General features: G+C 43.1%; 1 protein-coding gene across 1 annotated transcript in view; it reads left to right on the plus strand.

The window, feature by feature from the left end:
• The window catches only part of LOC115463443 (caM kinase-like vesicle-associated protein), a 259,850-nt gene extending 257,360 nt beyond the window's left edge, over positions 1-2,490 (plus strand). The window contains exon 11 of the mRNA XM_030193938.1: positions 1,748-2,490. Within this exon, the coding sequence (XP_030049798.1) occupies positions 1,748-2,008 (261 nt within the window). The 3' untranslated portion in view covers positions 2,009-2,490. The remainder of the gene's footprint in view (positions 1-1,747) is intronic.
• Positions 2,491-10,123: the final 7,633 nt, after the last annotated feature.

Consider the following 10,123-nt stretch of genomic DNA (forward strand, 5'->3'; position numbering starts at 1 on the left):
ACAACAGGCAGTAGATCAAAAATCAATAAACATAACATAAACCACTACCCTGCGCACTAACACATATTCCAAACCAGCCCAACATAAAAAGGAAGACTCAGTTTTCTTGATTTCCAACTGTTTGTTGCAAATAAATAAAATAGATATGCAGGTCGTTGAACAACATTTCTGCCCAGGCAAGATAAGCCCTTGAAACTATATGCTGATCAATTGGCTGACAGTCTGCCAAACTGAAGGAATAGATGTTAAGAAACTGGCGAGATTGATATTTAGTTTTATGAAGGATGCCTGTCTGTTGATTGGATGAATGCTGGGTTCAGTGAGAAAAGGGTGATGGGTACTGGTGAAATAGAGGTTACTATTCCAGAGGGAAGAAGGGGACAGAGACTGCTTGCTCTTGAGGTCAAGATGGAGAATTCTGCTCTGCAGGTAGGGTTGCAGAGATACCCAGAAGGGGACGAAGGAAAGACCAGCAGGGTCAAATCATATACTCTGGGCTGAAGTCTGAACCTGGCAGGACTCCCAATGACTAAGACATAAGTGTTGTCATACTGGGACAGACCAAAGGTCCATGAAGCCCAGTATCCTGTTTCCAGCAGTGGCCAATCCAGGTCACAAGTACCTGGCAAGATCCCAAAACAGTAAAACAGATTTTATGTTGCTTATCCCAGAAATAAGCAGTGGATTTCCCCAAGTCCATATAGGACTGCATAAATAATTCTGGACTTTATAGGCTGCAGGTGATCCAGAGAAAGGCTACCAACATGCTGCAGAATTTACACTCAAAGTTGTGTGAGATAAAACTTCAAAGTGTTATGTATATACTGTACCCTAGAATGGGTTTTTTCAGTGCAATATTGGAGTTGTCTTCCCCCCCCCCCCCCCCCCCCAGCAGTACGAAGGAGATAGATTTACTGTTCTCTCATGCATATTCATTGCAGATATTCCAAAAATTAGATTAGCAAGGTGGTGTAGAATGACCTGGCTGATAACTCCTGGTCTAGCAAAGACAGAGCCCAACGCACTTAAAAACCTCAAGAGGTTGATATTGTTCCGGTGGCACTCAACGTTTTACTGACCGCCACTGATATTATGCCCAGAAATTCAGTGCCGGACCATGTCCAGGCTCCGGCATAAATTTCTGTGTTAACGGAGCTGGCTAAACCATAGATGGTTAAAAACGATATTCAGCACGAAACCAGCTATGGGTCACTGCATAAAAATAGGATTGACTTTTATGCGGTCATATTCGGGCAGATAATTGCTGAACATCAGCACTTAACTGGCCAAGTATCAACAGCTCCCACAAAATAACCACTTTTGCTTTAGGTGCTCTTTCAGCAGCACTAACCAGTTAAGTGCTGTTGAAAATGACTGGTTAGCCCTGAACTAGTGATTTAACTGGCCAGGAGCTGTTTCTGACCGAATAAATCGCTTGGAATATCGACCCCCAATAGTTCAAATAATGCAAATGAAGAAAGTATGTTTCAGTGGAAAGGATGTTTTAGAACAAGAGGTCACATTGTGTGCACCAAACAGGGATGACTCAACGGTAACTTTATGGAAAAAGTAGTGGATGCATGGAATGGGGTTCCAGAAGAGACAAAGGCAAAATCAGTAATAGAATTCAAGATTTGTGGGGATGTGAAGGGAAAGCTGGGGTCTGGCACTGTTCGGTAAATTGGGCATAGTCAAGAAGGCTTCTATGATCCTCATCTGCCATCATATTCTATGTTTTATATTTCAGAAGGCAATCCGGGTCACGACCTTCATGCAACGACTTCGGCCCCCAGAGATGAGTGCCGGAGCCCGACTCCCAGTCACCCCCCGTTCCTCCATGAGCGTCTCCCATGAGGTCTCCGTTGAGGCTGCCCCTTCAACACAGCAGCAACACCGCCACCACCTCACGCCACAGAAAGAGATTTTGGGAACCAAGAATGGCCAATCCCAGCAGAGACTCAGCCCAGAAGTGGTAGAGGCTACGTGCAGCCAAGACAAGAGTCACTGACCCTATGTCCTGTCCTGTGTACAGCCATAGTGGGAGGGGGCAGGGAGTAAAGATAGAGGGGTGTCCTTTTACTAGTGCATGCTTTGGAGCTGATCAATCCATATACACACCCACCACTTTTATAGCTGTAGAATCTGTTGCCTCTATTCACTCAGTAAACAACAGCAGTGGAACAGGTATTGCCTGAGTAGGGGGAAGTTCTCCGTTACTTAGGTCACATGATCACAGCCTAAGCAAGGAGCTGTTCTCCTTTACATGCATTCTTCTATTACTTGTCCTGTAGATCTACAGTATCTGCTCTAGGGACTGCTGGTTAATTACTGGTGATTCTGAGAAACAATACACACAGACACTTGGACTTGACACCAGAAGTGCAACTAGACAAAAGTTCTGGCTGTATTCCCTGACACCCATGTATCCCCTCCTCCCCTGGACAAGCCATGGACCTTTTGTCCTCCTGCTTCTCTTCCTTCAACTCCTTGCTCAGTGGTTCTATTTTGAAACTTTTGGATATCCCTGGGCCAGACTTTTCTCTACACCTCCTCTTCCAAACGCTTGCTGAAACAAAAGGATCTGCATGTTGTAAACTAGGGATGATCAACTCTTGACTTGTCCAACTATTTTATTACTAAGCTCTGTGCTAGCCTTTGCCAGAAGAGTTCTAATAAAAAGGGGAAAAAATCATACAGAGGTTGTCTCTGTCTATATGTCTGTCTAACTGTCTGTCCTTTCTTCATGTCTGTTTAAAGAAGGGACTGAACTTCCATGTAATGATTGCATGAGATCCTGTCACTACCATGACTGGGACATTAAAGTAGCACAGAAACATTTTGTAACCTTGGTATCATCTGCAAAAAAGCAAATGTTTTTATTTTGTTTCCTATCATCACTCAAAAAAAGTATGTCCCCTAATGTTCAAAACCATTTAACTGTACAGAAATGGATATTCAGCGGGAGATAACTGTCTTCCCCTGAATATCGCTGGTTAGCAGCTAGTGGATAGCCAGTTATATTGGCCAATATAACCGCTATCTGCCAATTTTCACTGTGAGTTTGGAATATTGGTTTGGCCGGTTATGTTTAAAGTGCACAAAAATAGATGGATATTCAGTGCCAGTCACTGGAAACAGCCTGGCATTGAATATCTGGGCTCAGCACTGACTGCGGGAGGCAGCCCAGCTACCGCCCACAGTTTGAATATCGGCCCCATTGACTAGAAAATGCCCGAGGACTGATCACTGGAGCTCACTGTACCTTTCTTTCTTCAGAGTTGACTTCTAGGTGCTGGTATGCTCTGTTGTCTGTCTCTCGACTAGTCTCTAATCCAGTCCACCATCTTGGGATCCACCCTTCGACCGAGTGTCCTGTGTGGAATAATATCAAAAGGTTTTCTGAAATCCAAATACATCCCAGTCAGTACCTGCCCCTAGTCTAATTCTCTGTTCATCTGATCAAATAAAAAAAATGGTTATATTCATATATCAAGTAAAACAGTGCTGCGATCTTTTGTATTCAAGATACTTCACTATCCTTTCCTTCATAAGAGCCTTCATTAACTTTCCCACAATCAAAATTAGACTATCTAGCCTGTCATTTCTACACTACTCCATGAGGCCCCCTCTCCACCCCACCAGGGGTTATGAAGAGATGAAGAATTATTTCACTGGAATAAACTTTTAGACAGATAAAGGAGAGGGCTATAATTCAGAATAAATGTCGGTAAAGCAGAGCAGAAGTTACAAACTGTAATATGATGTATCGGTGGGTAACAGGACAACGGTTAGACCCAGACTAGAGAAGAGTGCAGAGGTTGGTCATGCAAATTTCTTTCACTGAGGGGAGGAAATCACATACTATTGAAGCTGAAGGGTAAGAATATATGGAATATATGAATATTTTGGGAATATATATATATATATATATATATATACTATAAATGATCAAACAACCGTTCACTTAATAAGCAATTCAATCTTTATTAAGTATCAAAATATCAAAAAACTAAACATAATATACTGTTATCCTATCACATCTACACACTCTCATTCATACCCACATACACAACCTAAAATCGTTACACATAATCAGTAGTTATTGTATAAGTTTTATATCCTTTACTAATTATGTGTAACGATTTTAGGTTGTGTATGTGGGTATGAATGAGAGTGTAGATATGATAGGATGACAGTATATTATGTTTAGTTTTTTGATATTTTGATACTTAATAAAGATTGAATTTGTTATTAAGTGCTGAACGGTTGTTTGATAATTTATAGTTTGATATTTATATGCAACCATTATCTATATTTGAACCTGAGTTAGAATTGTGTGTGTATATATATATATATATATATATATATATATATAAGGAATGCATTTTTGGGGAAGGCAGACTCAAAAACCAGAAAGGGTAGTATTTCATCCCAGTAATTGACCTCGGAGCGTATTATAGTTCAAGAAAAAATTGATAACTATGACCTTACAAAATTATTTTCTTAGGAGGTAATGTTTAACCTGCGGCAGTCAGCATTTTTTGTGGGGCCATGTCCGGGTTCCAGCATTCAGTATCTGAGTACGTGTGATCACCCGGAAGTTAACTGCGCACCAGCCGATATTCAGACTGGTGCTGGATTAGTTTGGCAGATAAAGTTAGGACAGAAAATAAGCTGTCCTAACTTTATCCGTTGACTTAGCAGGTTAGCGGACTGAATACCGCTAACTGCCTCTGTACTGACCAGACAGTGTAGGGGCAGTTATTGCTAGTATTCAGTGGCACTGTCCAGTTAAGTGTCATTGAATATCAGTGGGCAGGCAGACACAAGTGATTTAATTGGGCAAAAGGCTTTCTTGCTGGGTAATCACTTTGAATATTTGGAGCTTGGTCTTTTGGCTAAGAATGAAAGGGTTTTTGTCAGGCTTGGTAATCTCAACTGCACCATGGGCTTTACTAGCTGGAACCTCTGAGAACTAAAATCATTTGAACCTAACAGATGCAATCCATGGTAATAGAAACTCTTCCCTGGGGAAAAGGCCATGTCAGATTTTCAGCTGTGTCTGAGAAGCGTCTGGAACACACAGCACAGGAGGAGGAGCTGAAAGGTGGGTAATGAACAGGGTCAAGAGGAACAGCAGAGTCCTGTGACTGAGAGACATTTGGAGCAGCAACCCTGCCGGCTGAGAGAGATAAACAGCAGCAAAGAGGCAGAGGAGCAGCGAGCGACCTCTACAGGGAGGAGGGAGGTCTAGTAATGCAGAGGCAACAGAACAATAACCCTTCCAAGCGGGAGAGAGTTCCAGCTAGGGAGCAGTGATAAAAGGCACCACAGATCCTCCTAGGCCTTCCAGTAACCACTGGTCCAGCTGCGCTCCTGCCATACTGTTCTAGGCAAAGTATAGTGTAGCTTAAACAGATAGCATAAACTATTCCTAAGTAGAAGCTTTACCTGTAGATTCTCAGTTCTTAAGCAAATCTTTATTGTAGTACTCAGAATAAAGAAAGAAAGCCCAAAGGAATTATGGCCTTCTGCACATAGAGTCTATCTAGCCACCTCAGAGGCAAGGAGATGGCCAGAACCTCAGCTTAGCTGAGAGGAAAAGCTGTAACAGTCAAAGGGGGAGAAACTAAGGGAAAATAAATGGAGAATGATGGGGGAAAGGTGAAAAATCTTGATGGATTAAGGAGGAATCAGCCCTAGTCTGCCTAGAACAGCTGCTGATCACAAAAGCATGCTAGCAAAACTGGACTCTCTCAGGGGCAGAGCCAGTGAGAGAGGGCTAGCTATAGCTCACAGCTAATAGCCAATAAGGAAAGCTCACAAGGAGTCATCACAGAATATTGTAAACTATAGGAAAAGCAGCCCTAATACACAGTGCTATCTTTTACACAGACAAAGCAATTAATTACAAATAATACTCATACTAAATATTCATCACAATATACCCTGCCTCCATGAATATGGGGACCGAACACCTTCCGTTGGGTAAGATTTGGTGTATGGTGGAAAGGAAAACTAATAATGGGACATGGGGTTCCTTATCTAACTGGTAATATTTTTATGGGATTGTTACCTCAAATTATCTGAATGGTTATTTGATGCTTTATAGGAATAAGAACATAAGAATAGCCATAGTGGGTCAGATCAGTCATCCATCTAGCCCAATATCCTGCTTCCAACAGTGGCCAATCCCAGAAAGCCAAATAGTAGCAACATTCCATGCTATCAATCCCAGGGCAAGCTGTGGCTTCCCCATGTCTGTCTCATGGGGGAGAAGTGGCTTTCCCATGTTCATAGCAGACTATGGACTTTTCCTTCAGGAGCTTGTCTAAACCATTTTAAACCCAGATACACTAACTGCTGTTACCACATCCTCTGGTAATGAGTTTCAGAGCTTAATTATTCACTTGCTAACATCATTCTTCCTTAGTTAGAGGTACCAAGCGCCAAGCAATTAGGAACCTACCTGAGGAGGCTCCTGCCACATCGGCTCTGGACCCAAGGATACCTACAAGGGAGTGCCACACTTGTATAAAGAAGGACAGTTGCTAAGAATCACTCCCATCTCTAGAGACATTCCAGCAGATCTGCCAGAACTTCTCTGAACTCCTTTAAAATCCAGGGCACATCATGGTGGGCTCAGAGAGTTTCTGGTGTGACCTCTGAAGGGAAGGAGTGATGAGATTCTGGACAGCTGGTCTGGGGATAAGAAAGGGAAGGGAAGATTCTGAGAGGACTGGGGCTGACGCTCACAGCTGAATGTGAAACGCAGTCGCTGTTAGTCATCCAAAGAGGAAAATTGCATTGAAAAGTACATGGGGGGGGGGGGGGGGGGGTTGCATGGGGAAATGTTTGCTTGACCTGGGCAGTGGATGGCAAGCGTCAGGAGAGAGACATGCTAGACAGGGGGGGGGGGATGTTGCATGGGGAAATGTTTACCTGACCTGGGCAAGGGGGAGAGGAAGCGGCAGGAGAGAGACATGCTAGACAGGAAGGGGGAGAGCAGAATTGGGAGAGATACTGGACCTCAGCCAGAAGGAGAAGGGAAGGTGAGAAACTGGTTCTGGGGCAGAGGAGGAGGGGAAGATGAGATACTGGGAGAGAGGAGGGAGAAAAGAGAGAGGGGAAAATGCTGGATCATGGGGTGAAGGGGAGGGAGGAAAGAGAAAGGGAAACATGCTGGATCATGGGGCGAAGGGGAGAGACAAAAGAGAGAAGGAAACATGCTGGATCATGGGGTGAAGGGGAGGGACAAAAGAGAGGGGAAAACATGCTGGATCATGGGGCAAAGAGGAGGGATGACCCAAACCAGACTAGCAAAATTCAGACACTGAACTTGAACCAACTTATGGCATTACTGAGATTTGGAGCATCTTGTGAAACTTAGCCAAAGGCATAGGCATCATTATGGGGGGGAGGCAAGGGGGCAAATACCCTCAAAAAATCATAGTAGCCCCCCCTCCCCTTTGCACTCCCAGTGAAAATGCCAAAGCTGCACATCTCCTTTCCTCCCTCCCTCCCTGCGGGCCGTACAAACTTAGAGAGTTCGCCAGCACTGTCGACTCAGCAGTGATTACCACAGTCTCTCTCTGGCCAACCCAGAGGTCCTTCCATGGGAAGGACGCTGCAGAGGGAAAGCCTTTGAGCTGCTGGAGGGAGTCTGTTGTAATCACTACTGGCAATGCCGGTGAACTCTGTAAGTTTGTAGAGCCTGCAGAGAGGGAGGACAGACGGAGGTAAGGAGGTGATGCTGGACCCACAGGGGGAGGGGAGAAGCTGCACTTGCATGAAAGAAAGGGAGAGGAGAGGGGAGAAGCTGCCCATGGATAGAAAGGAAGGAAAGGGAAGGGAGAGAAGAGGGGGACAAGGTGCCCATGGATGGAAGGGAGAAGCTGCACATGATGGAAGGGAAGGGAGAGGAGAGGTGAACATGCTGCCATATGGATAGAAGGGACAGGATAGGGGACATGCTGCCCATGGACGGATAGGAAGGAAGAGGGGGGACATGCTGCCTATGGATGAAAAGGAAAAGAAGGGAGGGGGGAATGCACATGGATTGACAGGAGGGGAAGAGGTGGAAAACTAAACAAATTTGGAAGGAGGCAGAAAAATGGAAGAAAGTTGCAAGATCAGTGCTAAAGATGGATGTACGGCAGGAAGTGAAGAAGAAGGAGGCGAGAAATAAATGATAGTTCCTTACCTATAATGGTAGTTTTCCATGGACAGATCTTATAGCCACACTGAAGAAGTGATGTCACGGTGACGTAACTGACCTGGTCATTCTGCAAGCTTTGAAAATTTCTTATAGAAGCCTGCTGCACATGTCCCTATTTTTCTGCCTGAATACAAAGAGTAGATATAGAAGATAACCACGCCCCCCCTTGTCAATTTCATGAATAGCAATCGACAACATTGGGAGGGAGGGAAGGAGAGATTGCGTGGCTATAAGATCTGTCCATGAAGAACTACCATTACAGGTAAGCAACTATCATTTCTCCATGGACTAGAAGATCTTATACCACACTGATGAAGACTCCCAAGCTGAACACAGGTAATAGACATTAACATTTGATATATACAAATCATATATGTAAATAAGGATGTCTGGTACCTGTGTCTGGTGAAGGAAGGAAGTTGTTGATTCACAAACTGGAAGACAATACTGCTTGACCGAAACTGCATCAGCAACCGAAGCAGTATCCAGGTAGTAGTGTTGAGTAGAGGTATGCAATGATGATCATGTCACTGTGAGGTATTCAATGATGATCATGTCGCTGCTCTGCAAATATCCATTTTTTATGCCTGATGTAAGTGAGCTGTAGAAGCAGCCATTTGTCTAATTTATGAGAAGTAAAGTGTGGAATGTTGCCAGAACATCGATCGTGTGTGCTTTTATAACAAAAATGGATGCAATTTGCAATTCAGTTTGAAATATTATGTTTAGTAACAGATCAAGAATGTTCAGGGGTAATTGACAAAAATAACTGTGAAGATCTTTGAGATGAAGACTTATGTTGAAGATAAATAGTGCTCTGGCACAATCTAAAATATGTAATTGTTTTGTTTGTGTATTAGATAAGGTGGAGGGAAGAAAACTGGTAAAATTATAGATTGATTTATATGAAATGGTGAAACTATCTTTAGTAGAAGCTTGGGGTGAGGACATAAAATAGCATGCAAAATTTGTGTATAGAGGGTAATGAACCAGAGCTCAACATGCAGGTGTAATGGTAAGGAGAAAAGCCATTTTCCAAGTAAGAGATTTGAAACTTGTAGATTCCATTGGTTCAAAAGAATGGCCAATTAGTTGGTTAAGAACTATATTGAGATCCCATACTACTGGTGGGACTTGAAAAGGTGATTTTAGATGCAACAATCCTCTTATAAAACATTTAGCAATTGGATGCCGGAATAGTGTAACGCTGTCCAACTGATCATAAAAAATCAAACGAGCTGCTAAATGTACTTTGATTGAGGAGTACGTTAATCCACTGTTTTAAAGATCTAGGAGATAATCCAGTATTTTTGGAATGGAACATAAGATTGGATCTACACTTTTAGGAGTACACCAATTGACAAATCTGCACCATTTGGCAGCATAGGATTTTCTTGAAGCAAGTAAAACATTCACCACCGATTGTTAAAAAATGAGCAAGTCAATCTTGATAGGTGAAGAAACCAAGCTGTTAATTGGAGTCTGGAAATGTCCAGATAGAGGAGCATACCCTCCTCCTGGGAAAGTAAATCTGTAGTCTGTGGAAGAAGTCAAGGAGGTATAATGGTTAGATTGTGTAGTATTAGGAACCAGAGCTGCCTGGGCCAATAAGGAGATATAAGAATCAAAGTTGACCTGTCCTGAATTGCTTGGAATCAAAGGAATTGGAGGGAAAGCATAAAGGAGATGAGAGGTCTATCGAATGGAAAACAATGTCTTCTGCTATTCGCTTCTGACTGGGCCACCTTGAAAAAAATTTGTGACACTTGTTGTTCAGAGGGGATGCAAATAGGTCTACTTCTGAAGTACCCCAATTGGCAAATAGTTTTTGTGTAACAGTGGTCTTCAAAAACCACTCATGAGATCATAATTTTCTGTTTAAGGAATCTTCCAGCATATTGTTGA

Source organism: Microcaecilia unicolor, chromosome 2 (assembly GCF_901765095.1).
Source record: "Microcaecilia unicolor chromosome 2, aMicUni1.1, whole genome shotgun sequence".
In the NCBI taxonomy this organism is placed as follows: Eukaryota; Metazoa; Chordata; class Amphibia; order Gymnophiona; family Siphonopidae; genus Microcaecilia; species Microcaecilia unicolor.